Source organism: Cherax quadricarinatus, chromosome 3, assembly GCF_038502225.1.
Source record: "Cherax quadricarinatus isolate ZL_2023a chromosome 3, ASM3850222v1, whole genome shotgun sequence".
NCBI lineage: Eukaryota > Metazoa > Arthropoda > Malacostraca > Decapoda > Parastacidae > Cherax > Cherax quadricarinatus.
In genome coordinates, this window is record NC_091294.1 from 15,961,951 (window position 1) to 15,984,014 (window position 22,064).

General features: G+C 41.0%; 1 protein-coding gene across 5 annotated transcripts in view; it reads right to left on the reverse strand.

Moving 5' to 3' along the window:
* The window catches only part of LOC128706570 (uncharacterized), a 273,076-nt gene that overhangs the window by 43,903 nt on the left and 207,109 nt on the right, over window positions 1-22,064 (reverse strand). For all 5 annotated transcript variants that reach the window (XM_053801503.2, XM_070090311.1, XM_070090316.1 and 2 more), the window contains one exon: window positions 20,506-20,654. In XM_053801503.2, the coding sequence (XP_053657478.1) occupies window positions 20,506-20,654 (149 nt within the window). The remainder of the gene's footprint in view (window positions 1-20,505; window positions 20,655-22,064) is intronic.

Below are 22,064 nucleotides of genomic sequence, written 5' to 3' on the forward strand. Positions count from 1 at the left end.
ACAGTTGTCTCTTTCCACCGGTGTAGTCTTGACTGTGGTGATATGATCGTATTTGCCATGGTGTACTCAAAATACTTGTTACTTTCCCTGACAATAGTTTCCATCAAGGGCTGGTCAAAGAATAGTTCAAAGAATTCCAGTTCACTGGTTGCTGTTCCAAGGGGACAAGTAGGTAGAATTCCACTTTGAGAGTCATCGAAGTGGTGGGGCTTGGGAACAAAATTGAGATTTTGCTGCCAATCCCAGATACGGTTTGCTGTTGGATACTGGACATCATAGGCTGGTGGTGCCGGTAGTTGTGGTTGTAGTGGGCTGGTGGCTGACGCTCCGCTTTGTCCTTGAACTAAGGAGTCAGCTGCGTGGGTCCCAGCCTGGGCTGGTGAGTCACGCATGGCCGTGGCACTACCATCACCACTACCACCACCTACTGATGCCTGTGGTCTATCCATGCCAAGTGTAGCCACAAACATCCTCACTTTCACTGTCTATTCCTGGTGTAGGGCCACGGGATGTCCTCCAAGATGTACTCCGGGATGTACTCCGTCCCCTGGGCACTGCATAGGGAACACTACCCGAGTGCATGCGGTGGCGTATATACCGACGCTTCACTGGTGAATATGTTTCCTCACTATCACTACTCAAATGATCGTCAAGAGCAATAAAATCACAATCCACGTCACTATCATCATCATTACTGAAGTCAGAGGCCTGGCCACGCGAAAATAATAGTTTTCTCTTGCGATGAGGTACAACTGACCGTGACTGAGGAGTGCCCACACCAGAGGTAGAAGGTTGAGGATCGTCAGGGTTTTCTGCACTATTATCGATATCCTGGTCATTCCTTTCAGTCACTAACTGATCAAAGCCAAAGAATTCGTCTTCATTCCACTTCCATCAGAGTCAGAACTATCAGATAGGAAGAGGAGAGTCCCAATTTTCCTTGGAGTGAGAGCTGCCTTGCGACGAGGCATGGTGAACAAAGGTAACTGAGCCGGCGTTCCCACAATGCTATGCGGGTGCCTAGAATTTTTGTTTATGGCACACACACGACGCAGACCCGTTCTCTCACATGTAGGCCTACCAGCCTTTTCGTGCTAAATTTGATGCCGCTAGAATTTTGGTGTAGATCTACGATTTGGACCCTGAACATGAAGCCGTAGATCTATGGGACGGACCCTGAAAGGGTTAATTGAAAATTACGGTCTCAGTTTTTTCTCTCATTATGCACTGTGTGCTGCAGGATTTGTATTATGTGGTGCACACATACCACATAGATGCATTCTCTCATATCTAGGCCCAAATTTACCATTCACAGCTTATCAGAGTGAGCTGAGCTCATGGCATAGATCTACGGTTTGGACCCTCAATGTGGAGCCGTAGATCTACAGCACGGACCCTGAAAGGGTTAATCTTTGAAGTAGGCACAATGGATTCCACAACTGGCATAGGCTTCTCAGGGTTAGCCCCAAACCCTTCAAAATCTTTCTTAACCCTTTGACTGTTTCAGGCCCCTCTCTGAAACTGTCATTCTATGTCGCCAAATATTCAAAAAAAAAAAAAAAAAATTATTTTTTCTTATGAAAATGTTAAGATTATTTTTCTGAGTGTTTTAGTCCAAAAAAAAAAAATTTTTGCCATCAGTACTTACCGAGATATAGAGCTGTGAAGTTTGCAGAAAATGAGCCTCGTATGGCAACAGTGGCGACTGCCGCTCACCCGGTAAACTTTAGTTTACTTGTATTTGAAGGTTTTTTGTTTTTTTTTCACTATTTTATTTTTTCACATAACTTATGTGGCCTATGAGACCAAAGTAAGATGCAATGTACATATATACACTCGTTGTATACAACACAATAAGCACACACACATAATTATCAATATATTGTTTACAAAACTTGTTTACAAAAATAAAACAAACAATCCTCCTCCTCCTCCTTCTCCTCCTCCTCCTTCTCCTTCTCCTCCTCCTTCTCCTTCTCCTCCTCCTCCTCCTCCTTCTCCTCCTCCTCCTCCTTCTCCTCCTTCTCCTCCTCCTCTTCCTCCTTCTCCTCCTCCTTGTCTTGTGTGTGGCTTATAATTGTTTTGAGTCAGAAGTCGGCAGCTGTCAAAGTGACATATTGTCTCATTACTCACTCCCCCTCCCGCCTGTCAAAACAATGGGGTCGGATACTGCTTCCCCTCCTCCATTCTATCTAATTATCTTTCTCCCTCATTCTATATCTTTCAATCTGTCTGCCTATCTCTGTCTCACAGGTACACATAAATACAAGTATACATAGTGTAAATTACCTAGGATAACCCAAGAAATCCAGACAAAGTGCTATACTCTGCTTGAAGATGTGAGTAAACGTGATGACACAGTCTTGTGGCTCTCTCTGAGACAAAGAGCTAGATGGACAGACAGGGAGCTTGACAGACAGACAAATAGACAGACAGAAATGTTTGTGTACCAGCAAAAACAAAGGGAGGGCGATGGTCATCTACTATTTCCTTATCAGCTCTACCCTTGTTTACGCTCATCAAAGTCAGCTCTTAGATGTTATCTCCCCTTATCTTGTCACTGTCATGGGGTGGACTTTTTTTTTTCTTGCTTCAAGGGAACAATATTATTACATCTTCTTCTTCTTCTTCCTCCTTCTCCTCCTCTTCTCCTCCTCCTCCTCCTCTTCCTCCCCTCCTCCTCCTCCTCCTCTTCCTCCCCTCCTCCTCCTCCATTGCTTTTGGTCTCAAACTCCTCCAAATCATGTCCACTGACACTTCCATCTGTGTTAGAGCATCACTTGGGAAGATAATTGTCCCAGATTTGCTGGGGAATCACATATTTCTTACCGCTAGACATGCTGAAAAAGGACAACTGAAATGGCATTCCCACAATGCACCACTGGCTCCCCGATTTTTTTTATATGGTGCACACTGACCATGGAGACCCATTCTCTCACATGTGGGCCTACCAGCTTTCTCCTGCTTGATTTGAAGCTGCTAGAATTTATGCGTATAAATACGTCAGAAACATTGGCTCGTAAGACGTATTTATACGTCGGAAACAGTCAAAGGGTTAATTTCCATACTAATTCTCACCCTTTTTACCACAGGGTTGGCACTAGAAGCTTTCTTGGGGCCCATGGTGACTTATTTTGCAGTTACAAGCACAAAAAACACTGGGATAAGGTGAAATGTACCGAATGTATGCGTGGATGCGACCGTACTGGCTGGCTTGTAAACACTGGCACCCACGGGGCAGGTGAGGCCACATGTGAGACGCGTCCTGGACGAATCACGTAAGGCGAGTTATTTATCGTGAGGTGAGGCAAAATTTTTGCGTTCAAATGCTTCATATGGCGGATTTAATGTAACGCAATGCGTTCGTAAGGCAGGAGTCCACTGTATTGTAGGTCGGGGCACCACTGTAATAATCTTAAGAACTGTTATGTACAATTTTTATGTTTATCTCACTACACTACATATCTCCTGTGAGCTGTTTCTGCATCAACCATGTCAACAGCAGCTTTTCCATCTTTTCATTGACATAGGTCCACTGCTTAGAAATTACTGTAATGCCCTTTGCTGGTGCTATAGCCTTTATAGACTTCTTCTGCTTTAGTATTGTACATATGCCTCGGTGGGAGACGGCCGACTTGTTGGAAAAAAAAAAAATATAGTAGAGGGGCTATGCTTGTCCTCAACCCTTGTACCTAGTCTGTGCTTATTAATCATTTCTTGCTTTAATTCCATGCAAATCATCCTCTTTTTCTTCTCGGCAGTGTCTACTGCACCTGCTTTCTTAGGACCCATGGTCAGAAGAAAGAAATCTGGTGAATTAACTGCACAAAACGTAGGGAAATCACGAGAATTCCTTGCACCGTGAGGGTAACTCTGTAAGCACATGTGCACTGGTGACCACCGTTTTGATTGACACTGCTGTCTGGTGGTGGCGTTGTCAAACTAAATTATACGCAGTACGTACATACATGTACTATTATTGTTATAATTATTATTTTGTACGTATTATTATGTATTATTATAATATAGGTACAGTGGACCCCTGAGTTTCAGCAGCCTCGACTTTCGCGAAATTCGACCTTCGGCTAGTTTTTTTGGAAAAATTTGGCCTTGAGTTTTGTGAAAAAACTCGTGTTTCAGCGACCGTCCGGTACCCGTCCGCCTGTCACCACGCACACAAAGCCAGTCTCCCACTCCATTCACGCTCAGTGTGCCATTGTTTACCAACACGTGACCATCACCCCGCGGGTTCATACAATTCATTTCATAATAATCCATTGTTTTTTGTGCTTGCAACTGCTAAATAAGTCATCATGGACCCAAGGAATTAACCCTTTCAGGGTCCGTCCCGTAGATCTACGGCTGGTCGGTGAGTGTCCAAACCGTAGATCTACGCCAAAATTCTAGCGCCGTCAAATTTAGCGCGAAAGCGCTCATAGGCCTACATATGAGAGAATGGGTCTGCGCCGTGGGTGTGCGCCGTAAACAAAAAATCTAGGCGCCTGCATAGCATTGTGGGAACGCCGGCTCAGTCACCCTTGTTCACCATGTCTCGTCGCAAGTCAGCTCTCACTCCCCGGAAAATTGGGACTCTCCTCTTCCTGTCTGATAGTTCTGACACTGATGGAAGTGGAAATGAAGACGAATTCTACGGCTTTGATAAGTTAGTGACCGAAAATAATGACCAGGATATCGATAATAGTGCAGAAAACCCCGACGATCCTCGACCTTCTACCTCTGGTGTGGGCACTCGTGACTCACGGTCGGGTGTTCCTAAACGTAAGAGAAAACTAATATTTTCCCGTGGCCTGGCCTCTGACTTCAGTAATGACGATGATTCTGACGTGGATTGTGATTTTATTGCGCTCGACGATCATTCGAGTAGTGATAGTGAGGAAACATATTCACCAGTGAAGCGTCGGTATGTTCGCCGCCGCATGCGCTCGGGTAGTGTACCCTATGCTGTGCCCAGGGGACGGAGTTCATCCCGGAGTACATCCCGGAGTACATCCCGTGGCCCTACACCCGTTTTAGGTAGTGATAGTGAGGATGATGTGGCTACACTTGGCATGGATGGGCCACAGACATCAGTGGATGGTGTTAGTGGGGCTGGTGGTGGTAGTGGCACCGCCATGCGTGACTCGCTGTGCCACGCGGGAACCCACGCTGCTGACTCGTCAGTTCAAGGACAAAGCGGAGCGTCACCCACCAGCCCGCCACAACCACCCGTACAACCAGCCTATGATGTCCAGTATCCACCAGCAAACCGTATCTGGGATTGGCAGCAAAATCCCAATTTTGTTCCCAGCCCTCACCACTTTGATGACTCGCAAAGTGGAATTCTACCTACCTGTCCCCTTGGAACCACGGCCAATGAACTGGAATTCTTTGAATTATTCTTTGACCAGCCATTGATGGAAATTATTGTCAGGGAAAGTAATAAGTATTTTCAGTACACCATGGCAAATACGATCTTATCACCACAGTCAAGACTACACAGGTGGAAAGAGACGACTGTTGCAGAAATGTATTTGCTTTTTGCAACAATAATGCTTATGCCTCACGTCTATAAGCATAATATAAAAGCATACTGGTCCACAGATCGGCTAATTTGTACCCCATCCTTCAGTGAAATAATACCAGTGAACAGGTTTATCTTACTGTTACGTATGTTGCACTTCTCTGACAAAACCAGGCCTGACAGAAGTGACAGGTTATACAAGATTAGAAATGTTTTCATGTATCTCAAACAAAAGTTCAGGATATACTTTTATCCATTCAAGAATCTTGTAATTGACGAGTCTTTGATTTTGTTCAAAGGTAGACTGTCATTCAAGCAGTATATACCGAGCAAGAGGAACCGCTTTGGTATAAAATTGTTTGTACTCTGTGATTGTGACAGTGGCCTGGTGTTGGATATTGTTGTATACACGGGTAGTAAAACATTGAAAGATACCAAGATGTTATTGGGTATATCAGGTGACGTAGTGAGAAACATGATGGCACCTTATCTTGGTAAGGGCCATACATTATATACCGATAACTGGTACACAAGCCCATTACTCAGTGATTTCATGCGAGTGAACAAGACAGATGTGTGTGGCACAGTGCGTTCTAATCGTAAACATATGCCCAGGCTCAACGCAGGTGTTCGTGGTGATGACGTGCAGGTGTTTACTGCCAATGACATCATGGCATTACGGTGGCATGACAAACGAGATGTCACATTGTTGACAACCATTCACCGTAATGAAATGCAAGACAGTGGCAAAGTTGATCGAGTGACTAATGAACGTATTCGAAAACCAGTGACAGTGATTGATTATACACAAAACATGCGCTTGGTTGACAAGTGTGACATGCAGATTGGTTTTGTTGACTGTGTTCGTAAGAGTTACAAGTGGTACATGAAACTTTTCTTCCATCTCATGGACATTTCAATGCTGAATGCATATAATATGTACCAAATAAAGACTGGTAACAGACCACCGTATGGTGAATTTTGTTTGTCTGTTGTCAGACAACTCATAATGAAGTACCAGGTAACAACACCTGCAATACAACATGGTCCTCGAATTCATCACAATATACCCAAGCGTTTGAGAAGAGAAGGTGATCATTTCATAATACAGCTTCCTTCAACTCAAAAGAAATTTGCTCAGAAGAGATGCATTGTCTGTGCACAAACAAAACGACGGCAACAAAGACGCAAAGACACTCGGTTTATGTGTGAGGAATGTAAGGTGCCTCTGTGCATGGTGCCTTGTTTCAAGGAGTTCCACAAGCTCCAGCAGTTCTAAAACCATGTCCAGTGATTGTAAATATGTAAATATATGATAGAACATTAGTATTATACAATATTTGTGCATGTTTATTGTAATAAACAACAGTGGTAAACAATAATATGATAATAACTTTAGTGCGGTTATTGTGTTCAATACAGTGAGTTTATATATATACATTATATACAGTATTGGTCTCTCAGGCCCCAAATGTTAGTAGGAATAGAAAAAAATTGGAAAAGAAAAGAAAAAACAACTAAAACAACAAAATAATATAATACGCGTATGTGGAATTCGTCGATGTTGCCGCCACCACATCATTTTCTACAAACTTCTTGGCACTGTATCTCGGTAAGTACTGATCAGATTCTAATTTTTTTTGTTTTATTACCTTCACAAAAATATGCTCTTTAATTCTGTAAGAAAAAATAATTTTTTTTTTTTTTTCAAAATTTCTTGGACACTGGTGCGTGACTTCAGATTTTGGCCTTGGACCCTGAAAGGGTTAAATCCAAACAATAGTGTACACCTTCCTCCTATCACCTCCTCCCATCTTCCATCCACCCAGAAGTCTTCAGTAAAGGTAAGTGTAATGTTATTATTGTTTATTTTAAATGCATGTATTTGATTTCTGATTGTTTTCATTATGTAAATCTTTATTTAATTTGAAAACAAAAATTTTTATTTTAATATTTTTGGGTGTCAGGAACAGATTAATTTTATTTCCATTATTTCTTATGGGGAAAATGGTTTCGAGTTTCGTGAATTTTGACCTTCGGCGGGCTCTCTGGAACAGATTAATCACGAAACTCGGGGGTCCACTGTAATTATTATTGTGTGTTATCATTATTAGTACATAAGTTATTATTATTATAATAATAATAATAATAATAATAATAATAATAATAATAATTACAGCAGGGCCCCGCTTTACGGCGTTTCACTTTACGGCATTCCGCTAATACGGTCATTTCAAATTATGACCAAAACTCGCTATACGGCTCCCCCCACCTGACTTTCTAATACGGTCACTGCGCCCCACCCTGTTTGTTTACATTCTTCGTGAGCTCAGTAAGCACTAAGTCTCTCCATTTTGTCTGGAAACTCCAAAATTTCAGATGTATTTAAAAGTTATTTCATATTTTATATATACTCTGATAATTATACTTATGTATACATGTACTTAAATAAACTTACATACTGTGCTGGCATGCAGGTACACATTAAAATCAGTAAGAGTGTCTTATGTCTCCAGACGTCATATTAGTAATGATAATAATAATCATCAAGTCTCATTTAAATGTCGTATATTACGTTAAATACACATTTTCATTAATCCATCTATGATATTTTTTAAAAAATTATATAATAAACACAATACATAACATAAAAAGATGATAAATACACCCCACAATTGAATAAATAAACATAAATATGAGATGTGGTAGCCAGATAACTTGTACAAGTGACGCCATATTAGAAATGATAATAATAATAATAATAATAATCACCGAGTCTCATTAAATGTTGTATATTACGTTAATATACACATTTTCATTAATCCATCCATGATATTTTTTTCAAAATTATATAATAAACACGATACATAACATAAAAAGATGATAAATACACCCCACAATAGAATAAATAAACATAAATATGAGATATGGTTGCCAGATAACTTGTACAAGTGATGCCAAGAATAACATTTTCTCTAATCTAACATAAGAGAAAATGTGTTACTGGGGGTAACTGCAGAAAATTATTCCTTTCGTATGTATGTAAGTAAGTTTATTCAGGTATACACAAATACAGTTACATAGATTATCATACATAACAACATATGTGTAGAGAACCTAGGATAACCCAAAAAAGTCAGAGTGACTTATTTCCATTGCCTTCACTCAGAGCATCATTTCTTCTCAAAATGATGTTATTATTATTATTATAATCAAAAAAGAAGCGCTAAGCCACAAGGGCTATACAGCGCAAAATGATGTTACATGAGAATGGGAGTGTTCTTCTTTATTTATTCTACCGTATCAATGTATAGACACCCTGTACACAAACCAGACGTGTACACTTTGTTTACAAAACTTACCTTCGCCTGGTTTGTTTACATAACTCTGCGCCTGTACTCTCTCATGCACTCATTCTTTCTCTCTCTCATTTATTCGTTTTATCTCATTTACTTACTCCTGACCCTACAATAAGACTACAAATATTTTAAGGTAAGTAATGAGTGAACTGTATATACATTTTATCGCTCTGGGATGCTTAAATGTAATAGAATATGTGTAGGTGGGTTGGCCTGGTATGGTAGCCCGGCTGACTACCATACATACCACTTGATTTTTTACAATAAATACTACTCATCTCGCCCTATATTTTAAGGTAAGTAATGAGTGAACTGTATATACATTTTATCGCTCTGGGATGCTTAAATATCATAGAATTGTATGTGTGGGTGGGGTGGCCTGGTCTGGTAGCCTGGCTGACTACCATACATACCACACTTGATTTCTTACAATAAATACTACTTGTCTCACCATAGATTAAGACTATAAATATTTTAAGGTAAGTAATGAGTGCACTATGTGTGTATTGTACTTTTTTATTGTTTTTTGATGCCTGGTTCTATTGCTAACTTAATATATGTTAGTGTAAACTTGTTATCTAGTGTTCGTATGCATTTGTAAGTGGAAAAAAAGGGTGTTCCACTTTACGGCGGTTTCCGCTTTACGGCAGTAGCCTGGAACCTAACCAGCCATATAAGTGGGGCCCTACTGTATTACTATTAATTTAGGGACCTGGAGCACAGATCAAATTTCCTAGATCAAGAGCCCCTCATCACATACGTACGTACTACTACTACTACTACTTCTACTAATAATAATAATAATAAGAATCATTATTATAACAATAATAACAATATAATACAGTGGACCCCCGCATAACGATATTAATCCGTTCATGAGAGCTCATTGTTATGCGAAATTATCGCTATGCGAATGAATTTTCCCCATAAGAAATAATGGAAATCATATTAATCCGTGCAAGACACCCAAAAGTATGAAAAATTTTTTTTTACCACATGAAATATACATTTTCCTACACACAAAGAGAAGGATACATGCACAATAGTAGAGTAGTACATCCACAATATATATTGTGCATGTACTACTCTACTAAATGAAGAATAAATGACACTTACCTTTATTGAAGATGCAGCAATGACTGATGAGACACTGTGTCCTGGGAGTGCCTTTTCCTCCTGAGTACTGTAGGTCCTGTTTGGCATTTTCTTCCAGAACAGGCCTTATCACACTGTGTATGCCACTACGATTCTTAAATCTCTCAAACCAACCTTTGCTGGCTTTAAATTCACCAATATGAGCACTAGCTCCAGGCGTTTTTCCCTGTTCACCTGGGTGTTATTCGACTGGTGTGGGTTGCATCCTGGGAGACAAGATTAAGGACCCCAATTGAAATAAGTTAGACAGTCTTCGATGACGCTGACTTTTTTGGGTTATCCTGGGTGGCTAACCCTCTGGGGTTAATTGTTTCTTGGTATTCTCAATAAACCACACCAAAAACGGTGCTACAGCAGCAGCAGCAACAGCAGCTGACAGTGCTACAGCAGCAGCAGCAACAGCAGCTGACAGTGCTACAGCAGCAGCAGACAGTGTTACAGCAGCAGCAGCAGCTGACAGTGCTACAGCAGCAGCAGCAGCTGACAGTGCAGCAGCAGCAGCTGAGTGCTACAGCAGCAGCAGACGATGCTACAGCAGCAGCAGACGGTACTACAGCAGCAGCAGCAGCTGACAGTGGTACAGCAGCAGCAGCAGCTGATGGTGCTACAGCAGCAGCAGCAGCAGCTGACAGTGCTACAGCAGCAGCAGCAGCTGATGGTGCTACAGCAGCAGCAGCAGCAGCAGCTGACAGTGCTACAGCAGCAGCAGCAGCTGACAGTGCAGCAGCAGCTGAGTGCTACAGCAGCAGCAGACGATGCTACAGCAGCAGCAGATGATGCTACAGCAGCAGCAGACGATGCTACAGCAGCAGCAGACGGTACTACAGCAGCAGCAGCAGCTGATGGTGGTACAGCAGCAGCTGACAGTGCTACAGCAGCAGCAGCAGCAGCTGACGGTGCTATAGCAGCAGCAGCAGCTGACAGTGCTACAGCAGCAGCAGCAGCAGCAGCTGAGTGCTACAGCAGCAGCAGACGATGCTACAGCAGCAGCAGACGGTACTACAGCAGCAGCAGCAGCTGACGGTGCTACAGCAGCAGCAGCAGGTGACAGTGCTACAGCAGCAGCAGCAGCTGACAGTGCAGCAGCAGCAGCAGCAGCTGAGTGCTACAGCAGCAGCAGACGATGCTACAGCAGCAGCAGATGGTACTACAGCAGCAGCAGCAGCTGACGGTGCTACAGCAGCAGCAGCTGACAGTGCTGCAGCAGCAGCTGACAGTGCAGCAGCAGCAGCAGCTGACAGTGCTACAGCAGCAGCAGATGATGCTACAGCAGCAGCAGACGATGCTACAGCAGCAGCAGACGGTACTACAGCAGCAGTAGACGGTACTACAGCAGCAGCAGCTGATGGTGGTACAGCAGCAGCAGCAGCTGATGGTGCTACAGCAGCAGCAGCAGCTGATGGTGCTACAGCAGCAGCAGCAGCTGACAGTGCTACAGCAGCAGCAGCAGTTGACCATGGTACCACAGTATTTCGATAATATTTCTCACCCTTTTTACCACAGGGTTGGCACTAGAAGCTTTCTTGGGGCCCATGGTCACTTATTTTGCAGATAAAATCACCAAAAACACTGTAATAATACGAAATGTTACGATTGTATGCTTGGATGTTACCGCGGAGGCTGGCTTGTAAACAATGCCACCGGCGAAACATGTGAGGCTGGCTCAGGCTGCATATTAGACGTGTCTCGGACGAATAGTGTTGAGCGGGTTTTTTAGCGGTATGCGAGGCAAAATCTTAGCGATAAAATGTATCGGTATGCGGATTTAACGTTATGTGATGCCAACGGTATGCGGGGATCCACTGTATAATAGTAATAATAATAACAACAGTAAGGAGAAACTTCGAAAGGCTGCCAGTAGTTGGCGCCACTATCAGCAAAACATTGGTAACTACTACTAGTACACTTTGCACCTGTCTAGACTTAAGTAGGCATTTCTGCCCGAAATGCCTCGGCATGATAGTGGTTTTCTTTGCTCCAGTCATATTATGATATGTAAACACACATTGTAACCTTTGCAAAGAAATATATATTTTATTTATTTATTTATTTATTTAACCCTTTCAGGGTCCGTCCCGTAGATCTACGGCTTTACGGTGAGTGTCCAAACCGTAGATCTACGCCATGAGCTCAACTCACTCTGATAAATTGTGAGTGGTACATTTGGGCCTAGATATGAGAGAATACATCTATGTGGTATGTGTGCACCACATAAAACAGATCCTGCAGCACACTGTGTATAATGAGAGAAAAAAAATGAAATCATGATTTTTCGATTAAAACAGCAACTTTGCAGTGTTTTTTCGTATGTTTTTTATAGTTCTATTTGCGATTTCTTGGTCTCATTTGATAGAATGGAAGACATATTACAGAAATAGAGATGATTTTGATTGGTTTTAGCACTGGAAATGGCTTGAAACTGAGCTCAAAGTAGCGGAAATGTTAAATTTTTGCCGATATTCAAGAGTAAACAAACGACCTCACACATCTAATACACGTCAGCCGGTGGGTCTAATATACATTCACAAATATGGTGATGATATTTATACAATTATTACAGTATTGCATAACAGTAAATCTTCTATTTTTTGGTGTGAATAAAAATTCATTATGTGAATAAAAAATCAAAATGGAATTTATTTGTAAAGCCTCAAAACATAACTAATGAACAGAGGAAATGTTAGTTTAGTGCCAGGAATGCCTACATTGTTTATTCTGGACCCTATTTTGAAATTGGAATATTTTGAACTTTGTGTTAAATTGGCCAAATTAACAATTTCCGATCACTTTATTTTGTAGTTGAAACAGTTGACTTGGCGATTTCTTGTGCTCAATCGATAGAATAGAAGTAATACTAGTGAAATAGCTAAGAATTTGGTTGATTGGAATAATGTAATTGGCCTAAAATGGGAGTCAAAGTCGGCAAAATCGCTGATTCGTAAATATCGCTGACACATCAAAATTCGCGAGAGCATAATTTCGTCAATTTTCCACCAAATTTCGTACTTTTTGTTTTATTACCTTCACAAAAAGATTCTCTACGATTTCATAAGAAAAAATAACAAATTTTTTTTTTGAAAATTCTTGGACACTGGTGCGTGACTCCAGATTTGGGCCTTGGACCCTGAAAGGGTTAAGGAACCTCCCTTGAAGGGGAAGTTCGCATCCTGAAATTTCTTTCGTATCCTGAAGCAAAAATTCGACCGTCCGACAGTTCGTATCCTAAAAAAATTGCACGGTGGGGCGTTCGTAACCCGAGGTTCCACTGTATTTGATGAGTGATGAGATAGGAGGGCAGAGGATGGAGGAGTTGACAATTGTTTGGAAGGGGAATCCCCTTCCATATGGACTTTAGGTATCAAGTTCTTTCCCAGGGTTACCTCCCTTCTTTGTTTTTTAACCCTTTGACTGTTGCAACCCTAAATCCTGAAATGTCTCCTGGGGTTGAAAATTTTTGGAAAATGATTTTTTCTTATGAAATGATAGAGAATCTTTTCCCGATGGTAATGACACCAAAAGTACGAAATTTGATCAAAAACTTACGGAATTATGCTCCCGCGAAGTTAGCAATCTCGGTGATATATACACACAGGCGATTTTGCCGACTTTGAGCCCTGTTTTCGGCCAATTCCATTGGTCCAGTCGACCAAACTCATAGCTATTTCTATAGAACTCCATTTTTTCTATCAACCGAGTACATGAAACCACCCATTTACCAACTTCAACTACCCAACAAAGTGGTCAGAAATTGGCAATTTGGCCAATTTCATGCAAATTAAAAACTATGCCAATTTCCAAATAGGATCCAGAATAAACAATGCAGACATTCTTGGCACTAAAACAACATATCCTCTGTTCATTAGTTACATCTCCAGGCCCCTCTTACATTACTCTTGCTTTCTATTTTTATTTTTTCTTCACACAAAAAATAGAAGATTTACTGTTATGCAAATTACTGCATTATTGTAAAAATGGTATAAATAATATCAGTGCACTAGTGAAAGAATATTAGACTCCCCAGGTGACGTGTGGTGTGATTTGCTTACTCCTGAACATTGGTAAAAATCGAATATTTCCGCTACTTAGAGCTCAATTTCAAGGTCATTTTCATCGTTAAACTAATCAAAATCATCTCTATTTCTGTAATATGTTTTCCATTCTATCAAATGAGACCAAGGAAATGAGAATACAACCATAAATACTATAGGAAAATACACCTCAAATTCGGCATTTTAATCCAAAAACACGGTCAGAGTTTTTTTCTCTCATTATGCACTGTGTGTTGCAGGATATTTTTATAAAGTGCACACTGACCACACAGACACATTCTCTCACACGTGGGCCTACCAGCTTTCTCCTGCTTGATTTGAAGCTGCTAGAATTATTGAGTACGTATTTATATGTCCAAAACACTGGTTCGTAAGACATATATACGGCTGAAACAAAGGGTTAATGCCACTATGACCAGCTTGAGAGTCACTGGACCCCTGTCGCACCAAAAATCTGCCCAGAGAGCTCTGTTTCTGGTGTGTCTTTGAGATTTCCCTAAAATGGGACACAACAATGTCACTGTAGATGTTGCCAGCATGGCTTGCAACAGCTGTGTCAGGGTGATGTTCATCCAGAAAGGTTTGCACTTCAGTCCACTTTGCACAAATGTCCTTAATCTTTGAAGAAGGCAACTTCTTTCATCTCTCTTCCCGCTCCTCTGAAGGAAATTCCTGAGCTGTGGTCTGTTGTTGTTGCACCTCAAGCTCTTGCAGCTCTGTAGTGGTTAGCTCTTCATCGTCATCCTCCACCAACTCTTCCGCATCCTCACCACTAACCTCCAACCCTATCGACTTCCCCAATGACACAATAGATTTCATAGGCTCCTCAGGGTTAGCCCCAAACCCTTCAAAATCCCTCTCTTGTACACATTGTGGCCACAATTTTCTCCAAGCAGAGTTCAGTCCTGGAAGTCACTCCCTCCCAATCAGTAAGGTTTATGCAACTGAGGATACTGCAGTGATCTTTCCAGAACTCTCTGAGTGTCTGAGGTCATTTCAAAGCACTTTTGAAACACTGCTTTGGTGTACAGTTTTTTGAAATTTGAAATGACCTGCTGGTCCATGGGCTGGAGGAGAGGAGTGGTGATAGGGAGCAAAAATTTCACTTTGATGAAACTAAACTCCCCCACAATTCGCTCTTCCAAGTCTGGAGGATGAGCAGGAGCATTGTCCATTAACAGGAGGCACTAGAGTGGCAATTTATTTTCCAGGAGGATTTTTTTCACACTGGGGCAAAACACGTCATAGAACCAATTGAAGAAAATGTCCCTAGTGACCCATGCCTTAGTGTTTGCTCTCCACATCACACACAATTTAGTCTTGACGACACTGTTTTTATTGAACACTCCGGGAGTTTCAGAGTGATACACGAGTAAAGGCTTCACTTTGCAATCCCCACTAGCATTACTACAAAACATGAGAGTTAGCCTATCTTTCATAGGCTTGTGTCCTGGGAGTGCCTTTTCCTCCTGAGTAATGTAGGTCATGTTTGGTATTTTCTTCCAAACCAGGCCTATTTCATCACAACTGAACACCTGCTGAGGTTTTAATTGTTCAGCCCCTATGTACCCCTTAAAATCCTGCACATATTTTTTAGCTGCTTTTTTGTCAGAATTGGCAGCCTCAACATGTCTTATCATACTCTGTATGCCACTACGATTCTTAAATCTCTCAAATCAACCTTTGCTGGCTTTAAATTCACCAATATGAGCACTAGTTCCATGCATTTTCTTAATGAGATCATCATGCAACTGCCTTGCCTTTTCACATATAACTGACTGTGAAACACTATTTCCTGATAATTGTTTCTCGTTGATCCACACCAACAACATTCTCTCCACATCTTCCTTGGTATTGACGATCTCTGTTTTGTAAGCACATTTGCACTTTTCGCAACAACAGCTTCCTTGATTGCCTTTTTGCTGGCCAAGATAGTAGCGATGGTTATTTGGGGTTTGTTATACAACCTGGCCAGCTTGGAGACACGCACTCCACTTTTGTATTTTGTGATGATCACTTTCTTGAATTGAATAGTATTTCTCACCCTCTTTACCACAGGGGTGGCACTAGAAGCTTTCTTTGGGCCCATGGTGGCTTATTTAGCAGTTACAAGCACTAAAAACAATGCAATAATACAAAATGTATTGCATGTACGTGTGGAATCGTCCTCACTGGCTTGTAAACAATGGCACACTGGCTGTACATGGAGTGGCTGGGCTGTTCAGGCTGCACGGACACATTCAGGACAAATGACTTTAACCGAGCTCTTTGTCATTAACTGAGCCAATATTTTGACGCACAAACGTGTCATTATCCGATGACGTCATTAACTAAGGGTCCACTGTATATGTACGGTGGTCCCTTGATAATCGTAAGGCTCGATGGTCGTAATTTTCGAAAACCGTAACGATATTTTCGTCAAAACATTGGCTCACTAATCGTAGTTTGACTCGCAAATAGTCATTCGTCTGGGACGCGCACTCACGCTCTGAGCCACCACAGCCTCCCTTCCCAGCCAGTGTGCCATTGTTTACCAGTGAGTGACAGTCCCCTCACTTGCTCATACGAAATATTTCATAATATTCCATTCACTTTAGTGCTTGCAACTACTAAATAAGCTACCATGGCTCTAAAGAAAGCTCCTAGTGCCAAGCCTTTGGTAAAGAAGGTGAGAAATACGACTGAATTTAAGAAAAACATCACTGAACAATATGAAAGTGGCGTACTTGTGGCCAAACTGGCCAGGATGTATAACAAACCCCATACAACCATAGCTTCCATCGTGGCCAAGAAAAAGGAAATCAAGGAAGCTGTTGTTGCAAAGGGGGTAAATTTATTTTTTATTATTATCACACTGGCCGATTCCCACCAAGGCAGGGTGGCCCGAAAAAGAAAAACTTTCACCATCATTCACTCCATCACTGTCTTGCCAGATCACCAAAATGAGATCATCAGTACTTGAAGATGTTGAGAAGTTATTATTGGTGTGGATAAACGAGAAACAATTAGCAGGAGATAGTCTTATGACGTCGATTACAGTGGACCCCCGACATTCGATATTAATCCGTTCCTGAGAGCTCATCGAATGTCGAAAATATCGAAAGTCGAATTAATTTTCCCCACAAGAAATAATGGAAATCAAATTAATCTGTGCAAGACACCCAAAAGTATGAAAAAAAAATTTTTACCACATGAAATATTAAGTTTAATGCAATAGAATAATTACAATAACAACAATAACAATAGATTAATAACAACAGAATAATTGACACTTACCTTTAATGAAGATCTGGTGATGATTGATGGGATGGGAGGAGGGGAGAGTGTGGATGGTGTTAGTGTTTAGAAGGGGAATCCCCTTAACAATAAGTCTCTCAAAATCTAACACTAGCGATCTCTGTTTCGAAAACAAAGTAGCACCTTTTGCAACAACAGCTTCTTTGATTGCCGTTTTCCTGCTCACTATCGTAGAGATGGTTGAGTGGGGTTTACTATACAACCTGGCCAGCTCTGACACACGCACTCCACTTTCATACTTTGCAATTATCTCTTTCTTCATTTCAATAGTCACTAGCACCTTTTTTCTCAAAGGGTTGGCACTAGAAGCTTTCTTGGGGCCCATGGTTACTTATTTTGCAGAAACAAGCACCAAAAACAGTGATAATATGGATAATATGGAATGTACCGAATGTATCCTTAGATGCGCGCACACTGGCTGGCTTGTAAACACTGGCACACACGGGGCAGTTCAGGCCACACGTGGACACGTCTCGTACAAATCGTATCAAATAGTGGGTTTTCGATCGAATGACGAGGCAAAATTTTTGCGTTAAAATGCATCGAATGTCGGATTTATCGAATGTCGATGCCATCGAATGTCGGGGGTCCACTGTACAATGGACCCCCGCTTAACGATCACCTCCCAATGCGACCAATTATGTAGGTGTATTTATGTAAGTGCATTTGTACGTGTATGTTTGGGGGTCTGAAATGGACTAATCTACTTCACAATATTCCTTATGGGAACAAATTCAGTCAGTACTGGCACCTGAACATACTTCTGGAATGAAAAAATATCGTTAACCGGGGGTCCACTGTATTTGTGAAAAGGCTAGGCAGTTGCACGACGATCTGGTAAAGAAAATGCTTGCAACGAGTACTGATATTTGTGAATTTAAGGCTAGCAAAGGTTGGTTTGAGAGATTTAAGAACCGAAGTGGCATACACAGTGTGGTAAGGCATGGTGAGGCCGCCAGTTTGGACCAAAAAGCGGCTGAAAAATATGTGCAGGAATTCAAGGACTACATAGAGACTGAAGGACTGAAACCTGAACAAGTGTTCAATTGTGACGAAACAGGCCTCTTTTGAAAGAAAATGCCAAAGAGGACCTACATTACTCAGGAGGAAAAGGCACTGCCAGGACACAAGCCTATGAAAGACAGGCTGACGCTCATGTTCTGTGCTAATGCTAGTGGGGATTTCAGAGTGAAGCTGTTACTAGTGTACCATTCTGAAAATACCAGAATGTTCAGGAAAAACAATGTTATGAAGAGTAAATTGTGTGTGTTTTGGAATTCTAATAGTAAGGCATGGGTCACGAGGGAAATTTTCGTTGAGTGGTTCAATGAAGTGTTTGGCCCTAGTGTGAAGAATTACCTCCTGGAAAAAAAATTGGATCTCAAGTGCCTCCTAGTAATGGACAATGCACCTGCTCATCCTCCAAACTTGGATGACCTAAGTTTGGAGGAGTTTGGGTTCATCACAGTAAAGATCTTGCCCCCAAATACCACTCCTCTCCTCCAGCCCATGGACCAGCAGGTCATTGCAAACTTTAAAAAAAACTATAGCAAAGCAATGTTTCAAAGGTGCTTTAATGTGACCTCAGACACTCACTTGACCCTAAGAGATTTTTGGAAAGAACACTTCAGCATCCTCCACTGCATAAGCCTTATAGGTAAGGCTTGGGAGGGAGTGACTACCAGGACTTTGAGCACTGCTTGGAGAAAACTGTGGCCAGATTGTGTCCACAAGAGGGATTTTGAAGGGTTTGGGGCTGACCCTGATGAGCCTATGTCAGTTGTTAAATCTATTGTGGCAGTGGGGAGTTACATGGGGTTGGATGTGAGTTTGGAGGATGTGGAAGAGTTGGTGGAAGACCACAACGAAGAGCTCACCACTGAAGACCTGCAAGAGCTTCAGCAGGAAGAGCAACAGATCGCAGCTCAGAATCTTGCTGCAGAGGAGAAGGAAGAGAGATGGAAGAAGTTGCCTTCCTCAGAAATTAAGGAGATTTTTGAAATGTGGGGTAAGATGGAAAGATTTATGGAGAAACATCACCCTGACAAGGCTGATGTAAGCCATGTTGGCAACATGTAATGTGACAATGTCTTGGCCCATTTTAGGGAGGTGTTAAAGAGATGCCAGAAACAGAGCTCTCTGGACAGTTATTTTGCTAGACAGGACTCCAGTGACTCTCACGGTGGTCCTAGTGGCATTAAGAAACAGAGAAGAGAAGTAACCCCAGAAAAGCAATTGGTACCCGAGGTGTTGATGGAAGGGGATTCCCCTTCCAAACAGTGAATAATCCAATCTGTCTCCTTCTCCAGTCTTCCATACACAAAGAAGAATTGCAAATAAAGGTAAGTGTTATTCTGTTAATGTTTAATTCATCATGTGCCACTGTATTGTTTATGTACTACATCTATATTTCACGTAAAAAATTTTTTTGTTTTAGTACTTCTGGGTGTCAGGAATGGATTAATTGTATTTACATTATTTCTTATGGGGAAAATTGATTCGAAAATCGTAAATTTCGATAATAGTAACACTTCCAGGAACGGATTAATTATGAAAAACGAGGGACCACTGTATTTTATAGCACTGGGGCACTTTAATTGTCGTAGTATATTACGTGTGAGTGGGGTGGGATGACCTGGCTGGCTGTCATACTTTATACAAATAAAACTCACCTCTGACCCTACATCAGGACTACAAATATTTTAAGGTAAGTAATGGGTGTAGTGTGTGTATATTTTACTTTTTATTGTTTTTAATGCCTAGTTCTACTGCTAACTTAATACATATTAGTGTAAACTTGTTATCTGGCAATTATATGCATTTATAAGTGGAAAAAATGGCGTTCTGCTTTCTGGCGATGTCTGTTTTCTGGCAGTAGCCTGGAACCTAGCCTGCTGTATAAATGGGGCCCTACTGTATGTGATATGCACTGCCCCTACCTTGCCAGATGAATTATCCATAAATGGGATAAAAATTTCAGTTGTGATTTAGCAGAAAAATTTGTCAACTATGGAAATCCCTAACAATGCTGTATCATAATGGGAGGAGAAAGACTGAAAACAAATCTGAAAAGCTTAAGTGAACCTAAATTCTGTACCACGGTTAACTAACACAAAAAACTGACCTTGAGGCGCAAGTCATCCTTTTTGGTGTCCCCTGATGATGCTGATTGAGGTTTATAAGTGTTGGTGTGCCCTGGAGCAGTGATCTGCCTGGAGTGTGAGGGAACTGCATCTGCTTTACTTTCTACTGGCCTGAGACAAGCCAATTTTTCTGTTGATGAAAAATAAATATTACTGGTAATCATTAAAATATAATAATTTGTAAGCAATTTTAATGTAATAGGACAAGGAAAGATTCTTCTTTACTAGTAGGAGTGAAGGTTATCTATTAAGTTTTTAAACCTTAAACTGAGCAAAAGTATGAGGCATGACAGTCTTACGGTGGCAGTATTTTTTAAATATATTTCTTTGCAACACTGCTGAGCATAAAAACCTGAATATAACTACAATTTTTTTTTTAACATATTGAAAGCTTACCCTTCTATAGCATGCTGATGTTTGACAAATTTAGCCTAACTGGCAACTCTGCAGCAAAAACTGCCACAGAAAACTACTCACTTTGTTTTTATATTATTCTTTCTTAAATCTGTTTTTGTTATTTATTGCTACATTTAGATATTTCTCCATGGGGAAATGAAACAGAATTCTTCCTCTGTAAGCCATGCGTGTCGTAAGAGGTGACTAAAATGCCAGGAGCAACAAGGATAGTAACCCCTTCTCCTGTATATATTACTAAAGTTAAAAAGAGAAACTTTTGTTTTTCTTTTTGGGCCACGTTGCCTCGGTGGGATGCGGCTGGTTTTCTGAAAGATGATGATTTAGAAATTTACACAATTTTAGTAGTTTTAGGTGATGGTGTAGTAGTTGATGAAGCATGGAGATACACAAAATTTAGGTGATGGTGTAGTAGTTGATGAAGCATGGAGATACACAAAGTTTTAGGTGATGGTGTAGTAGTTGATGAAGCATGGAGATACACAAAGTTTTAGGTGATGGTGTAGTAGTTGATGAAGCATGGAGATACACAAAGTTTTAGGTGATGGTGTAGTAGTTGATGAAGCATGGAGATACACAAATGGAAATGTAATATATCATGCAGTTGTACCTTATTTTCCAAGAATGTTACTGCACAAATAATACTTTTCTGCATATTTTATTCTCTGCAGCAGGAACAAACATAGAAGCATCTAATAGGCCTTTTCCACACATTTACATCACTATATTATATTGTGTCACTATAAATAGAAATGGTACTTTTAAGCTAATAGCATTATCTCTAGAACTGGCATTCTCAGGCTGTATACATCTTCATTTTCATCATAATCAATGCTGCAGTATCTAGCAAGTAATGAAATAATTATTTATTTCTTCACTGAAGGGGAGGGGGGCTTATGAGAGAGAAGCCAAGGGACCTGATATATTTGGCAGAAAGTACCTTGTATTTATATCATTGCTTTCAGACAATTCTTAATTTCTGTGAACTACTACTTTTCTGCAATTACTATGATACTCAATAAAGTCTTTTACTAGATAAATGGTTTACAAAACTGACTAGTTGATGAATGAGACACTTTAACATAACATTTCTCCAAGCATATGATGTATTTTCATCAAAATTGAT